At 41.5% G+C, this 17703-nt stretch overlaps 1 protein-coding gene across 7 annotated transcripts in view; it reads right to left on the bottom strand.

Annotated features, from left to right (window-relative positions):
* Positions 1–17703, bottom strand: part of ankfn1 (ankyrin repeat and fibronectin type III domain containing 1) — a 131356-nt gene that overhangs the window by 6912 nt on the left and 106741 nt on the right. For all 7 annotated transcript variants that reach the window (XM_042396734.1, XM_042396733.1, XM_042396737.1 and 4 more), the window contains exons 17-22: positions 16709–16825; positions 16015–16230; positions 15763–15929; positions 10558–10729; positions 8011–8179; positions 5898–6064 (exon numbers count right to left, since the gene is read on the bottom strand). In XM_042396734.1, the coding sequence (XP_042252668.1) occupies positions 5898–6064; positions 8011–8179; positions 10558–10729; positions 15763–15929; positions 16015–16230; positions 16709–16825 (1008 nt within the window). The remainder of the gene's footprint in view (positions 1–5897; positions 6065–8010; positions 8180–10557; positions 10730–15762; positions 15930–16014; positions 16231–16708; positions 16826–17703) is intronic.

Below are 17703 nucleotides of genomic sequence, written 5' to 3' on the forward strand. Positions count from 1 at the left end.
TATTTCAGTATTTTAGTTGTGATCCGTGTGCAGCAGTGACTCAGTTAGCTGTGAAGAAGAAAAGCCACATGTGCAGACGTCTCTGCAGACAGCGTCTGCTGCTGCTGTCTGAGCGCCGAATATTTTCCTCCATCAACATGTGGCGAGTCTAAACAAACTGTCCAATTAGACGGCATCACGTCATCTTCACACTAACCCACTTTCACTGCAGCGCACACACACACACACACACACACACACACACACACACGCACACACACACGGTGAGAGTCAGGACCTCCCAGATTACACATGCTGAGGCGCTGGAGTGTGTGTCTGTGTTCATGTTCTTCTATCTTTGTGAGGACCAATCTGAGTTTGAGAGTGAGGACATTTATAGAAAGAGAGGACATTTATAGAAGGAGAGGACATTTATAGAAGGAGAGGACATATATAGAAGGAAAGGACATATATAGAAGGAGAGGACATTTATAGAAGGAGAGGACATATATAGAAGGAGAGGACATTTATAGAAGGAGAGGACATATATAGAAGGAGAGGACATATATAGAAGGAGAGGACATATATAGAAGGAGAGGACATTTATAGAAGGAGAGGACATATATAGAAGGAGAGGACATTTATAGAAGGAGAGGACATATATAGAAGGAGAGGACATATATAGAAGGAGAGGACATTTATAGAAGGAGAGGACATATATAGAAGGAGAGGACATATATAGAAGGAGAGGACATATATAGAAGGAGAGGACATATATAGAAGGAGAGGACATTTATAGAAGGAGAGGACATTTACAGAAGGAGAGGACATTTACAGAAGGAGAGGACATTTACAGAAGGAGAGGACATTTACAGAAGGAGAGGACATTTACAGAAGGAGAGGACATTTATAGAAGGAGAGGACATTTACAGAAGGAGAGGACATATATAGAAGGAGAGGACATATATAGAAGGAGAGGACATTTACAGAAGGAGAGGACATTTACAGAAGGAGAGGACATTTATAGAAGGAGAGGACATTTACAGAAGGAGAGGACATTTACAGAAGGAGAGGACATTTATAGAAGGAGAGGACATTTACAGAAGGAGAGGACATTTATAGAAGGAGAGGACATTTACAGAAGGAGAGGACATTTATAGAAGGAGAGGACATATATAGAAGGAGAGGACATTTATAGAAGGAGAGGACATTTATAGAAGGAGAGGACATTTATAGAAGGAGAGGACATTTACAGAAGGAGAGGACATATATAGAAGGAGAGGACATATATAGAAGGAGAGGACATTTACAGAAGGAGAGGACATTTATAGAAGGAGAGGACATATATAGAAGGAGAGGACATTTATAGAAGGAGAGGACATTTATAGAAGGAGAGGACATATGTAGAAGGAGAGGACATTTATAGAAGGAGAGGACATTTATAGAAGGAGAGGACATTTATAGAAGGAGAGGACATTTATAGAAGGAGAGGACATTTATAGAAGGAGAGGACATATATAGAAGGAGAGGACATTTACAGAAGGAGAGGACATTTATAGAAGGAGAGGACATTTACAGAAGGAGAGGACATATGTAGAAGGAGAGGACATTTATAGAAGGAGAGGACATTTACAGAAGGAGAGGACATATGTAGAAGGAGAGGACATTTATAGAAGGAGAGGACATTTATAGAAGGAGAGGACATTTATAGAAGGAGAGGACATATATAGAAGGAGAGGACATTTACAGAAGGAGAGGACATTTATAGAAGGAGAGGACATATATAGAAGGAGAGGACATTTATAGAAGGAGAGGACATTTATAGAAGGAGAGGACATTTACAGAAGGAGAGGACATTTATAGAAGGAGAGGACATTTATAGAAGGAGAGGACATATATAGAAGGAGAGGACATTTATAGAAGGAGAGGACATTTATAGAAGGAGAGGACATTTACAGAAGGAGAGGACATTTACAGAAGGAGAGGACATTTATAGAAGGAGAGGACATATATAGAAGGAGAGGACATTTATAGAAGGAGAGGACATATATAGAAGGAGAGGACATTTATAGAAGGAGAGGACATATATAGAAGGAGAGGACATTTATAGAAGGAGAGGACATATACAGAAGGAGAGGACATATATAGAAGGAGAGGACATTTATAGAAGGAGAGGACATATATAGAAGGAGAGGACATTTATAGAAGGAGAGGACATATATAGAAGGAGAGGACATTTACAGAACGAGAGGACATTTACAGAAGGAGAGGACATTTATAGAAGGAGAGGACATTTATAGAAGGAGAGGACATATATAGAAGGAGAGGACATTTATAGAAGGAGAGGACATTTACAGAAGGAGAGGACATTTATAGAAGGAGAGGACATATATAGAAGGAGAGGACATATATAGAAGGAGAGGACATTTATAGAAGGAGAGGACATTTATAGAAGGAGAGGACATTTATAGAAGGAGAGGACATTTATAGAAGGAGAGGACATTTATAGAAGGAGAGGACATTTACAGAAGGAGAGGACATTTATAGAAGGAGAGGACATATATAGAAGGAGAGGACATTTATAGAAGGAGAGGACATATATAGAAGGAGAGGACATATATAGAAGGAGAGGACATTTATAGAAGGAGAGGACATATATAGAAGGAGAGGACATTTATAGAAGGAGAGGACATATATAGAAGGAGAGGACATTTACAGAACGAGAGGACATTTACAGAAGGAGAGGACATTTATAGAAGGAGAGGACATTTATAGAAGGAGAGGACATTTACAGAAGGAGAGGACATTTACAGAAGGAGAGGACATTTATAGAAGGAGAGGACATATATAGAAGGAGAGGACATATATAGAAGGAGAGGACATTTATAGAAGGAGAGGACATTTATAGAAGGAGAGGACATTTACAGGAAGTGAGGTTATTTATTTATAATTTTAGATCTTGATAGTTGAAACAATGTGGACCATGAGGAGGTTTTTTATATTTCTGAGGATATGTGAGGTTCAGACCTGGGCAGTGGGGGGTTTGGGGGTTTTTGGGTTTTTTTGTGAAGTACAATAAAAACATTTCACCTGTTCTTCACTTCGTAAAGACGATTTTAACGTTACGATCAGATTTAACAGATTATAATGACGAACGTCCTCACAAGTATAGACGTCCACACACTTGTGCGCTGACAGAAGTGGCTTCACACTCTGCCCTTCACTTCAACATTTTGCTGTCTTTAATGAGACAGACAGACACACACACACACACACACACACACACACACACACACACACACACACACACCCACAGCCCCCCACGTGCTCTGATTGGTATTATTTTTTCCCCTGACATTCCCTCTCTCCCTCTCTCCCTCTCTCTCTCTCTCTCTCTCTCTCTCTCTCTCTCTCTCTCTCTCTCTCTCTCTCTCTTTCTCTGAGCAATTTGTGGTCGGGGGGCCACTTTTTTCCAAGCTTTAAAAATCACAGACAGAGAGCTAGATAGATGCTTACACACACACACACACACACACACACACACACACACACACACACACACACACACACACTCTCTCTCTCTGGCAGCGCTGCGATCGGAGAGCACCCGTGTGGTTTTGTGGTCGGTGTCCATTAACCGCGGCGGCGAGCTCTTCACAGAGAGAAATCTCCAGACGGGTTTACTTTCATACCTTCATACTTGTGGACTTGTGACAGCGGAGCAGCCAGTTATGGATTTTCTTTAACACTAGAAAAACAAGCTGTTTAACAGCTAAAACTCCCAACAGTTACACTTTACTGCATCAATAAACCTCTCAGATTGGATTAACCACTCATTTGTTCTCACACCCGCCTGATGTTTTTGTTGTTTTGGATCTGAAATAAGATGAGATGAATTAAAAATGTTCTCTTTGATGAGCTTTAATCAAGTGGATCTGCACAGTAGCTGAAACCTCACAGACAGACTCAACTAAACTCTGACTCACCGCTGCAGATGTGTTTTCATTTCAAACACTTTTTGCCGTCGTAGAAGTCCCGTATAAGGAGTTTTTCCCACATCTATTAGATAATTCTTTCTTGAATGTTTCACGGCCGAATTAGCACGACATGTTTCCATAAACCAGTTACCAGACTTTTTCCATTTTTTACCCCAAATTTCTGCAGAGGCAAAGCAAACAGCAAGCAGACCGACAGTCTGAAGCCTCGCTAGCGACCTCTACAGAAGAGCTGCTCCAGTTAAAGATGCCTTCCAGACATGTTTTAAGACATTTAAGAATAATCTCCTTATGATTTATTCACAAATAAGCTCAATTAACTGGTTGAAAATCTCCTCCTTCACCTTCATGTTGAAACTGCTGAATCTGTAAATATAATCCTGCTGGACACAAGACGTCTCCTCCTTCACTGTGACGTCCATCTCAGTGTCCAAACTGGTTCTGATGTCATAAATCCTGCAGGTACGTCCAGGTGTTAAACTCAGATTTAAGGTAAGAAACTTTCCTCCTTCAGCAGACGGATGTAAAAACAAACTCTTCAGTCACTTTAAGAGTCAGATGAGATGAGGTGTAAAAATAAACAAGAAACTGATGACAAAAGTTCATTAATTTCATTCTAATTCAAGAGTAAGCTCATTAATTATGTTTTAGAGGTGATACATGTGTATTACTGAAGAAAGCAAACATACAGTGTATCATATATGGATTATAGTGATACATTTATTACTTGCTGCCAGTTTGTCCCAGTGGTCTCTCCCAGTACTGCACAGACCTCCATTATAAAACACCTCCAACTGCAAACAAGCTCAGTTATTACTCTTTTTATTATGAATTTGTATCCGTAAAATTTTCCACAAGCCTAGAAAATTGATTTTAAAGCGCATGACATCATCCATATGTAGAATCTATAGAGAAACAGGAGAAACGCTCTAAAGCTGCGTAGTGTTGTCTCAAATCAAACACAGCCATTGTGCGCTTACCGGAAATGACGATCGCAAATTAGCATTAGTTAGCGTTAGCATTAGCTAGCGTTAGCATTAGCTAGCGTTAGCATTCGTGCTACCAAATCATTACAGCTAAATTAACCCAAAAAAACATACTGATGGCTTACATCAGACAACAGTTTAGTGGTGCTTAGTGCTAAAAAAACACATGTATAACTTACATTAGTATAATGTGGTGATGTTCACTGTAGTTACAACGTACTCGGCTGCCAATTCCAGTTTGAAAAGTGGTTCCTCCCCTTCCGCTACGTAGCCAAGATGGCGGCCATTGAGGGCGAGAAGTGTCCATAGTTCCACACTCAACTTTTTGACCGTTTCGAGTGCACCATCCGGGTTCTCACAGTGCATTTCCCCAGACTTCTCAGTGTGAACGCACTTATGCACTCAAAATGTTACGTGTAATTACAGAAGAATGCCATTTGAGACGCAGCACAAGTGTCCGGTAACTAGTTTATGTAAACATGATGCGCTGATTCAGCCATGAAACATTCAAGGAAGAATTATCTAATAGATGTAGGAAAACTTCCTTATATGGTGCTTCTACAACAGCAAAAAGTGTTGAAATGAAAACAATAAAAACACGTCAGCAGCGGTGAGTCAGAGTTTAGTTCAGTCTGTCTACTGTTCAGATCCACTAACATTTATTCAGCCTGATTAAAGCAGAATGAAGTCTTGTAAATGTTTTTCTGTTGATGATGTAGAGTACTGTACGTCAACATTAAGCCAGTAACATTTGGAGTGTTTGTCTTCACCAGTTAGACCAGTCCAGTGAGGGTTGGGACTGTCTGGTGCTAAAGTCATAAGACAAACTTTTTTGGCCTCCTGTGATCAGTGATCCTGTGTTTTTATCTTTTAAAAATAGAAAAATGCTGAATGGACGACCCTCCTTCACCTGCAGGTGTGGCGGCGTGTTTCTTACCTGGATGTAGTCCAGTATGAGCTGATGTCTCTGTTTGGCCGTGGCCACCTCGCCGTCAGTGATGGCCTCCCGCAGTGCCTGCTGGGTAATGAGGGCGTCCAGGTCCAGGACGGAGGACAGGCGGCAGTACAGACTGATGAACTTCTCTTTGTAGGTGCAGAAATGAACTGAAGAGAAGAAGAAGAGAAGTCTGACGGCTGCTTGTTGACACTTTGTTGGACAGTAGAAACATTAATAAGTTGAGAAACTTTACTGTTGTGTCTCTGACAAAGTCTGATATGTTGTATTTATAACATATTTGACTGTTATCAATAAACCAAACCAGATTGACAACGAAGAAAATCCCTGGAAAACAAGATCTGCCTCTACTGACTCAGTTTTCAATTAAAAACAACAACAAATATATGAATTTGAATATGAAAATGTGTGAAATTAAACACAAAATCTGATTTTACAAACACAATTCACAACATTCTGTACTACAATGATTTAAATGCATCAGCTCTATATTTGCATGCGGTCCAGGATTTCCTGAACTGAGCTCATGATAAAATAATCTGCCTCACTGTCGGCTGTGTGATCAGTGTCTCCCTGCAGAAGAAACTTTTGGATGTTGAAGGATGAAAAATCTGAATGATGACGAGTGAAAATCAGGTTGTTTTTGGGCGAAATTTTGGTTTTCAGTGTTTCAGGTCAAACAGAGAAACGGTTCCATGTTCAGAGGTTGATATTAAAAAGTGTGAGTGTGTGCAGCAGCTGGTGAGGAGGTCAGTGTGTGTGTACAAAGAGAGAGTATTGTGCAGTGTGTATGGGTGTTATTGACACATTCTTGTGTGTGTGTTTGGGGGTCAGCAGAGAGGCCGTCCTGCTGGAGCCTGCAGACTGATTTAGTGCTTCTCCCTGCAGACGTATGTGTGTGTGTATGTGTGTGTGTGTGTGATAGTAACACAGCTCAGTCTGTCTCTGCTGATCCTCCTGAACACACAACCTGCATGAAGCTTCGCTGCGTTACTGCTGAAGAATCAGTTCACCAGTCGCTTTGTCTCATGAACCAACTAATGACAGCCCAAAGCAAAGTTAAACAACAGGTTCCCAGTGTTCCCAGTGTGTCTTAAACCAGTAGTCAGGTGTCTGTAATCATTCCTCCTGTTCATACTGGATATTAAAAGATCCTTCAAATGTGCTTTCAATGGAAGTGATGGAGGATAAAACCCACAGTGTGTCCACACAGTCATTTAAAAGTCTGTGTGAAGCTTCTATTCAGCTTCATCAGTCTGAGTTAGTCATATCAAGTGGATATCTGACACATTTACAGTCTTTTTAGCATCAAATTCCCTCTTTGTGTTTCCTCGGACAGTGTTTCCCTGTTGAGCTGCAGGTGGAAGTATAGTAACAAAAAGAGGAACTTTGGCACTAAAAAGACTGTAACGTTGAAAGATATCTACTTGATTTGACTCATTTGGACGCTGAAGCTTCATATTAGCTTCAGATAAACTTTGAAATACATTTTTTGCACAGAAGGAGGACTGTGGATTTTGTCCTCCATCACTTCCATTGTAAGGTCATTATGAAGGGATCTTCTACTGGTCAGTATGAACAGGAGGAATGATTACAGCAAGAAAAACAGCTTTAATGTTCATTTGGGCTCCTGACTGTTGGTTTAAGACACGCGACTGTACTTGTGTCTGTGGGGAAGTTGTTGTGAGGTGAACGTCACCTGCTGGTCAGTGATTTGAGTCCAGTATGTGGCTCATTCTTCAGTAATAATCACAGCTGTTTTTTCAGTGTCCTCGTATTTTAAAGTGCATCTCTGAGTTTCTTTCAGCTGCATTTCTTCGGCTCAGTGTGAAATTTGACTTTTGTGTGAAAATGTTTTTGGAAACATGCTAACAGCAACATATCAGCCTGTTTGGGAACCGATATGCTGACAGAAACAAATAAAACCATCAGGAGAAAAAGACCAGATCCTGTCGTTTCCCCATGAGTTTAAACACCGTCCAGAACCAGGAAATTTAAGATGGGATTTTCCTCTTTTAAGTGTGTGTGTGTGTGTGTGTGTGTGTGTGTGTGTGTGTGTGTGTGTGTGTGTGTGTGCGCGTGCGTGCGTTGTTACCGAGCTCGAACATCTGCAGGGGGAGGTGGAGGAACCCTGACAGCGGGGTGTAGGGGTTGGACTGGCCGGGGGCGGAGCAAACATCGTCGGCGGCCGGCAGCAGCAGCAGGAAGGAGACGCCGTGACCGAGCTCCACCACCTCCTGACTGTAGAGACGGAAGTGACGGGCCTGCGCACGCACACACACACACACACACACACACACACACACACACACACACACACACACACACAGGTGAGACATCATCATGTGACTGTGTGAACAGATTTTCGTACCGACAACGTGAGAAACACAAGATTTTGATGAAGGAACGACTGAAACATCACTGTCTGTATTTGAGCCTGTTTTACTATTATTATTGATTATTATTGATTATTATTGCTTGACTTTCTTCCTCTTCTGCCGAGTAAATGAAGGAATTTTATAAATAATGGACAGATGGTTGAAACATTGAGCCGAATGAGCCGATTCACAGAAAAGTCCTGATTTCTAACACAAAGTCGCTCTGAGGTTTAATCTGCTGGAACTGTAAGTGATAACTAGTTTAACTGTGATAAAGGTTCATGATAACAGTAAAACTGTTAAAAGACACAACAGCTCGTTATTCTTAATTATCTTGTAAGACTGTTGTTAGCGACACGGCAGATGAAGCATTAAGATGTTGTGTTACCTGGTGCAGAGGTATGTTAATGTGTTACCTGGTGTAGAGGTATGTTGATATGTTACCTGGTGCAGAGGTATGTTAATGTGTTACCTGGTGTAGAGATATGTTAATGTGTTACCTGGTGCAGAGGTATGTTAATGTGTTACCTGGTGTAGAGGTATGTTAATGTGTTACCTGGTGTAGAGGTAGGTTGATGTGTTACCTGGTGTAGAGGTATGTTAATGTGTTACCTGGTGTAGAGGTATGTTAATGTGTTACCTGGTGTAGAGATATGTTAATGTGTTACCTGGTGTAGAGGTATGTTGATATGTTACCTGGTGTAGAGATATGTTAATGTGTTACCTGGTGCAGAGGTATGTTAATGTGTTACCTGGTGTAGAGGTATGTTGATGTGTTACCTGGTGTAGAGGTATGTTAATGTGTTACCTGGTGCAGAGGTATGTTGATGTGTTACCTGGTGTAGAGGTATGTTGATGTGTTACCTGGTGTAGAGGTATGTTAATGTGTTACCTGGTGCAGAGGTATGTTGATGTGTTACCTGGTGTAGAGGTATGTTGATGTGTTACCTGGTGTAGAGGTATGTTGATGTGTTACCTGGTGCAGAGGTATGTTAATGTGTTACCTGGTGCAGAGGTATGTTAATGTGTTACCTGGTGTAGAGGTATGTTAATGTGTTACCTGGTGTAGAGGTATGTTAATGTGTTACCTGGTGTAGAGATATGTTAATGTGTTACCTGGTGTAGAGATATGTTAATGTGTTACCTGGTGTAGAGGTATGTTGATATGTTACCTGGTGCAGAGGTATGTTAATGTGTTACCTGGTGCAGAGGTATGTTAATGTGTTATCTGGTGTAGAGGTATGTTAATGTGTTACCTGGTATAGAGGTATGTTAATGTGTTACCTGGTGCAGAGGTATGTTAATGTGTTACCTGGTGTAGAGGTATGTTAATGTGTTACCTGGTATAGAGGTATGTTAATGTGTTACCTGGTGTAGAGGTAGGTTGATGTGTTACCTGGTGTAGAGGTATGTTAATGTGTTACCTGGTGTAGAGATATGTTAATGTGTTACCTGGTGTAGAGGTATGTTGATATGTTACCTGGTGCAGAGGTATGTTAATGTGTTACCTGGTGCAGAGGTATGTTAATGTGTTACCTGGTGTAGAGGTATGTTAATGTGTTACCTGGTGCAGAGGTATGTTAATGTGTTACCTGGTGTAGAGGTATGTTGATGTGTTACCTGGTGTAGAGGTATGTTGATGTGTTACCTGGTGTAGAGGTATGTTGATGTGTTACCTGGTGCAGAGGTAGGTTGATGTGTTACCTGGTATAGAGGTATGTTAATGTGTTACCTGGTGTAGAGGTATGTTAATGTGTTACCTGGTGCAGAGGTATGTTAATGTGTTACCTGGTGTAGAGGTATGTTAATGTGTTACCTGGTGTAGAGGTATGTTAATGTGTTACCTGGTGCAGAGGTATGTTAATGTGTTACCTAGTGCAGAGGTATGTTAATGTGTTACCTGGTATAGAGGTATGTTAATGTGTTACCTGGTGCAGAGGTATGTTAATGTGTTACCTGGTGTAGAGGTATGTTGATGTGTTACCTGGTGTAGAGGTATGTTGATGTGTTACCTGGTGTAGAGGTATGTTGATGTGTTACCTGGTGCAGAGGTAGGTTGATGTGTTACCTGGTATAGAGGTATGTTAATGTGTTACCTGGTGTAGAGGTATGTTAATGTGTTACCTGGTGCAGAGGTATGTTAATGTGTTACCTGGTGTAGAGGTATGTTAATGTGTTACCTGGTGTAGAGGTATGTTAATGTGTTACCTGGTGCAGAGGTATGTTAATGTGTTACCTGGTGCAGAAGTATGTTAATGTGTTACCTGGTGCAGAGGTAGGTTGATGTGTTTCAGCAGGGATTTGATCGCCGTCTGCAGCTCATAGTACAGCAAAGGGGCGTGGCTTTCCGCCCTGGGCTCCGCCTCCTCGCCCTCCTCCCCGGTGCGCTCCTTCTCACCTGCAGCCGACAGCGTCTGGATCCAGTCCCACTCCTCCCTGAACGGCAAAGAGACCGAGAACATCGATTCATCACTGATAATCAACACTGAACCATCCAATCAGCTGCTTACTTTTTACTGCTTTAATATTTAAATGAGTTTTTACTTCTGTTAGTTTCAGGTCATTTTAATTCGCTTTCAGAATCAACTAATATGCATCATAACAAAAAACACAAAGTGATCTGTGAATCCTTCCTGGTGGTGTGTTCAGGTGCTGAAGTGAAGATCTGACAACAGAGCTTCTCCATTCAGCTACCACATAGTGCTGCATTCACCAGCTGTGATGTTTGGAAACTCAACAGGGAATAATTATTAATGTCGTAAAAACTTGTGACAACAGTTAGTTGTATTGAATCGTATGTAAAAGTTATATAAAAGAGTGGTGGAGACATTTCTACACGACAGCACATAAACGCAGCAGAAGATTGTTTTACTAGTGAATTTATAGACTACTGTGAGTTGTAAATGTGTGCTTTGCTGAGTGAAACACTGAATTTTGAACCTGAACATTTAATTTTGAATATTTAGAGAATTCTGAAAATTCTTAGAAAAGCTAAAATGTGTTTGTATGTTTTGGAAATAACAGAATCTGTAAGCAGATGATTATTGGGCTAAAACACGTAAAACAACCCGGTATGCTCCTTTAATTATCAGTTATTAAAGTCATTGTAGTTGACGTTGAATCTGAAGGAAAATTCTGTGATAAACAGGAAAGTAACTGATACTGAAGTGATTCTTAAATGTGTTTTTCAACATCTGATCAATAAGTAGAAGTTATGTTTTGATGAATATTAATGAAGGGTGTAATAATGTTATATAAGGTTGGTTCATTCTCTTCACTTTTCTATCGGTTTTATGTTGTTTTTCTGTCTGCTGTGGAGAGTTTGATGAATTCTTTTAAAGACGGTTGTTGTTTTATGAGCTTCTTCACTTATTATCTTCTTACAATACAAGCAGACGAACTACTGTAAGTTATTTTTATGAAGTTGCCTTTTAGCCAACAGCTGTGAATGAGTTCAGTTTGTAGATCTTTTATTTGAACGGTGAAGACACAAGGAGTGAAAGTGTAATGAGCTGTGATTGACTGTGTTTGAGTGTGAAGCAATAAAACAGTGAAGGTGCGACTCTTCGTCCTCGGCTTCACCAGCAGTGTTACTGAAACGTAGACTAAGACCACGTCCACAGTAAGCTGCATCTTCTTCTCTCTGTTTTGTTCCTCCGTTCAGACTAAAACAACGTTTTTCTCCCCTGAAAACGGAGCTTTGTAGAAACGCTGTCATATTGCTGACAGAACAGATGGTGGCAGTAGTGCGGTGTTTCATTGGAAGAAGAAGAAGAAGAAGAAACACAACAATAACAACAACAACAACAACAACAACAACAACAACGGCGGACGGCTTCATGCGAGTGTTGCTCTCTTTATTGTCTCCTTTGACAGCTTATTCAGAGTTTAACGTATCTATCTTCCACCTTTCTCTGCTCAAACTGTTGGAATCTGCTGCAATAAACTAAAGGTCAGGAAGCTGCTAACGTTTCTTCTTCGCTGGTTTTCTGCGGCTGACTTGCTCGTCTGTCTTCTGCACATGCCCAGTAGGAGGAGCGTTTTAATGTTGACGGAGGTACTTTAGACTTAGATTAATGTAGACGTCCTGGTCAGGTGAAGGTAAACACCTGACGATGAGGAAAAAGTGAAGTAAAACTAGTTTAAGCCCTCGGCTCGGTTCACATCTTCATCTGTTCTTGTTGCCTCTGTTGACACATTTACAGGATGTTAAACTGCGTGTGTGTGTGTGTGTGCGTCCGTCTCAGAGTCATCACCTCTCGTCCAAAACAGACAAATAAATCAAACCACCACCGCGAGCAGCTTTTATTTCTCCTCTTCTGTTGTTACGTTTTCATTTTCATTTCATATCTTTTGCCTTTCTTCCCGTCATTCGTCTTCTCACACATGACAACGTTCTCCTGTTTCCCCCTAAAAGGTCTCTCAACAGCCAAACCTTCAACCAAATATTTCACGAAGCTACACGACTCTCTGGCGGATTCATTTCTTCCATCGGATCCAAATCTGCTTCCAGAGGCAGCACAACACACACACACACACACACACACACACACACACACACACACAGCGGTCCAGTGTTTCCTCCGTTTGTCTCTCACTTCACACTTTCCAATCTGTCCGAGGTGGAGACGCAGCATCCAGAAATTCCTGCGCTGGAGCCCAAAGAGCAGAGATATTTCTACCTGCCCCGAGCTCCCAGCCAATCAGATTGGATCGAACACAAAAGACACACGTGCACACGTCCAGAGCTGATATTACATTACACACACACACACACACACACACACACACACACACAGGCAGATTAGTGTCCATGTTGACAACATGTGAGAGGTGCAAACAGCTCTCATTCCTCAGATGAAGACACAGATTCTTGCATTTTTTTGAAGTTCCCACACGCTCACACCTTTACTGTCAATGTCGACACTATAAAACACTCAGCTCACACACTAACGAATCTCTCCTCACTCTTTTTATAAGCAAAGATCAACAGAAAACATCTGTAGTGTCGCTGTCTCTGGTTAAAATGACACAACTTCATCTACATCTGCTGTAGATAAAGTTTGCTGACGACCAGCTGACACCAAACAAAGATTATTTGAACCAACTTGGACAGATTTTACAGTCAGGAAGGAACATAAACTTTATTACTGAAGTCAAGTTTCCATCCAAATTTCCTAAAAAGTCAAATTGACACCAGCAGATAATCAGCAGGTGGCGCTAATCCTCCAGACGGTGCCGTTAAACCGTCGCAGAAGAAGAAGAAACAACATGATGTCATTGAAAGAGAGACAGTCAAAACTCAAACGATGGATCTGATGTTTTCAGCTCTTCAGTGACGTTTCGGTCACATGGTTCATGATGTCATCATTTATTCACTCAGTCTGTTTACATTTGATTTTTATCCACACAAATACTTTTATACCTCAGAAAACAGGAAACACTTTTTACACTATTTTACAGCATCTTAACACACTGAACTGTCAATTAATCAGTTTAAGTTGATCAAAAATGATGGTTTTAATATGAAAATACACGACCACTCCACTAATCACACAATCACACTGAACCACAGATCAATAACGACTCTGCTAATCCCACCAGAACGCCAGCAGTCACATGTTCTGCCGGTACCGTTCATATGCAGAACAGTTCATCAATCAGCTCTTCCTCCATTTCATTCACCACAAACATTCTGCTCACTATTTTCTTCTTCTTCTGTTTTTTTGTTTATTTAGACTTTAGTTTCTGCAGATGTTTGATTTGACAGATATGTAAGATTTGATAAAAGGATAAACTGTATGACAAACAGAGCTGCAACGATTCGTCAATTAATCAATTAGTCAATCAAAAGAACATTAATCAGCAGCTATGTTGATAATCAATCATTTTTTCAGACAAAAATGTCAAACATTGTTTAGTTTCAGCTTCTTATATGTGACAGTTTGCTGTTTTTCTTTGTCTTATGTGACAGTAAATTTAACATCTGAAGGTTTTTAGATTGATCGATTAGTGATCGGCAGATTAATTGATTGCAGCCGTAGTGACAAAAAAACTTTCACTAACTTGAACTAAATATACCAAACAGTCATCTTGTAGAGGATGAAAGTGTTGTGAACGTGTGTATAATGAGAATAATAGTGAATGAATCATAGTGTGTTGAAAAGCATCAAGCTGTTTGTGAGTCATCTGAATGTTCCCTCCTCCTCCTCCTCCTCCTCCTCTTCTTCCTCGGAGGTCCTCGGGTTGAGAACATCGGTTCCATCTCTCCGTCACGACTCTCTTTCTGCCCATTCAGCCGCCGCAGCCTCCGGGTGTGTGTGAGTGCTTTATTTATCTTACTGAGTATTTTTTTCTCTTTAAGGTTAAATCAGGTTTATGTTGAATATGAACTGTTGTTCTCTGTGTTTCACAGACTCGAGTCATCAGCAGGTAAACTCAGCTAAATTCTCTCTCTCCATACAAACAAACAGTGAGCGTGTGTCCTCACTCGGCCGTTTAAATCTGTAAACATCTTTTTCTCTTGATTTCAGCCTCAAACTTTCTCCTCTGAAGATGAAGCTTTTCCAAAACGCCATCCAGAATGTTTAGAGCTGCGTTTCCACTGCAGGAACTTTCCCTCGGGGACTAAGAACCTTTTGAGGACCTCAAGTTCCTCTAGTTGTGTTTCCACCGCAGGAACCAGGGTCACTGCCCAGAAGTACAGGCGCTCTGGGGGCGGAGTTTACAGGGACGACCATCACCACACACCTTCAACATGTGTAACCACTTCATTCATAAAACTATGAAGTACTCTCCTATCACTTTAAGACAAAGAGAAGGACTTCTCTCTTCCTTTATTAATGTTAAAACTAAAGTTAGAGAAGTTGTTTTTACAAAAGAGAGAGAGAGAGAGAGTGGTGGTCAAGCGAGCTAGAGAGTGAATGAAGAGAGAGAGCAGCAGTAGTGAGAACAAAGCTGCTGAATGATAGAAATAAAATGTTTCTGATGCAGAAATAAAAGCATCAAACAGTCAGCAGACGCTCGCTGCATTTCTGCTTTTCATTCATTCATCACATCAAACTCACACAGCAGGAAACACAAACAACAACACAAAAGATCTGTGTTGTTGTTTTTACTTCCTCATGGGTCTAATCTGCAGGATCGACCTGGTTCCTCAGATGTGGTGGAAACACAAACAGCCGGCTCTGTGTTTCAGTGTGTACAAGTAAAAAAACTGAGCTTCTGCCTCAAAACACAGTTGAACAACTGATTCACACCTTCGTTTCCTGCTGATAGATTATTTACCTGAAAGCAGCAGTGTGACGACGTGTGTGTGTGTGACGACGTGTGTGTGTGTGACGACGTGTGTGTGTGACGACGTGTGTGTGTGTGACGACGTGTGTGTGACAACATGTGTGTGTGTGTGACGACGTGTGTGTGTGACGACGTTTGTGTGTGACGACGTGTGTGTGGCGTGTGTGGCGTACCTGGACACGTTGGCGTTGTCTCGTATGCGGGTGTGACACAGCATGTTGGGGGTCCGCTGGGAAACCAGGACTTTGATCTGGTCTACGGAGCTGCTGAGCTTCAGGTAGCCCAGATAGAGACCCGGGGCCAGCCGGTGAGTGCTGCGCCGCTGGTACGCCAGGATGTCCTGCAGGTCAGAGGATAAAAGCTCCGTTAACACCGACACCAGTCAACATCCAACCAACACTCCGCACGTCAGCGTCCTTCCTCACCTGTATGGTGATGATGAGGATGTCGAGGGCGTACGGCTCCTCAGGTGTGGACAGAGACTTCCTCTGGCTCTGCAGTTTGGTCACCTGCATCCACTTCCCGCTGAACAGCGAGTGCTGGCTCTCCATGTCGCGGATGGTCACCAGCAGCACGTTGCCGTGGCGATCCTTGATGGGCTCGTAGTGGACCCGGCCCAGGTTGTGAGTTCCCAGGAGGTTCTGCAGGCGGAGCAAGTAAACAAACCCGTTTACATCCGTGAAGAGGAGAAGATGTTCGGCTTCTTCACATTCTGCAATATTAAAGTCTCTGCTACGTTTTTATGATGAATGTTTGAAGTTTTGGGCTCAGTGTTGCTAAAACTCCGCCTATGATCATCAATCACAACGTATGTCAGCTGCTGACTTGGATACGACTCTTTTTTGAGCTTGTGGCTTTTGGGTTTATGTTACAAAAGCTCAAAGTAAACTTTTACGTTTATGAGACTTTACAAATGAATTGTTGCAAAACAGAAGAGCGTAAAAACACCAGAGGAGAACTTCAGTCCAGACTTTACAGTGTGAAATTTGGAGAAGATTAAAACAAACTTGAAAGCTGTTCCTAATATTTTGTCCAACCCATCGACATATATAATAATAATATAATAATAATAATAATAATAATGATGATGATGATGTAATGAGTTTTTGCAGTGCTGACCTGCAGCTGCCCGGCGGCGGTGAGCATCTTGTGGCGCGCCTGCAGCGTGGAGGACGACGACATCGACACGGACATACTCTGTCTCAGCCACCGGACGTCCTCCCACATACAGGACAGCTGCACACACACACACACACACACACACACACACACACACACACACAGAAACTTTACTACACGGAGAGAAAGTCATGAAGCCTGCAGAGGAGAGTCATGCATTTAAAATCCACCTGAGGAAACCCAACAAGCATTTAACAGCTGATTACTCTACTGAATGATCTCTGAGAGAATAACATTTCTACTGAACAGGTGTGGAAACAGAACAGACATGTAGAGGAAACATCGTGGTTTCAGCAGCAGTTAGTTTTGGAGACATTTATCTGAAGTTAGTTTGACTGATTCAAGCTAACATGCTGCTAAATTTGGGTCTTTGAAGGCGGTTTGATGGATTCGTTCGTCCTGGACGACGTTATCTCGAATGAGAGTTGAAGCCACGATCAGCATTCATGTGATTGGTTGAGTGCTGATCATGTGACCGCTGTTAAACGAGGTAGGTGCGTTGGGAACCCTCCCAGCATGCACTGGGGCAACTACATTGAGCTCCATGATGTTTCTTTACACAATGAAACCTTTTAAGTCTTTATCTTTTAGTTAGTGAGTTTATGTCTTTTTGCTCAGAGTATCTAAAACTACATTTAAATTCCTTTTTAGCACACAAACTTTGATTTAGTTGTATATTTTATCATGCTGATTTATCAATAACCTGCATGTTCTCATCAACATTCTTTCATTATTAATCTGAAAAGAAGAAATTCATTTATGTTTGGGGTTAAACCTTAAAACGTCTCCTTGTGATCAGCTCAATACGCTGCACGTCTGCAGGTTTGGGGACTTGTTGCTATGACAACAGCTCCAGATTCATTTCAAACAGCTCTCAAGAACCAAAAACAGAGTCCTTCTAAATGTCTAAATGACACTAAAGTTCCAGCTGAGAT

This window comes from Thunnus maccoyii, chromosome 20 (assembly GCF_910596095.1).
Source record: "Thunnus maccoyii chromosome 20, fThuMac1.1, whole genome shotgun sequence".
In the NCBI taxonomy this organism is placed as follows: Eukaryota; Metazoa; Chordata; class Actinopteri; order Scombriformes; family Scombridae; genus Thunnus; species Thunnus maccoyii.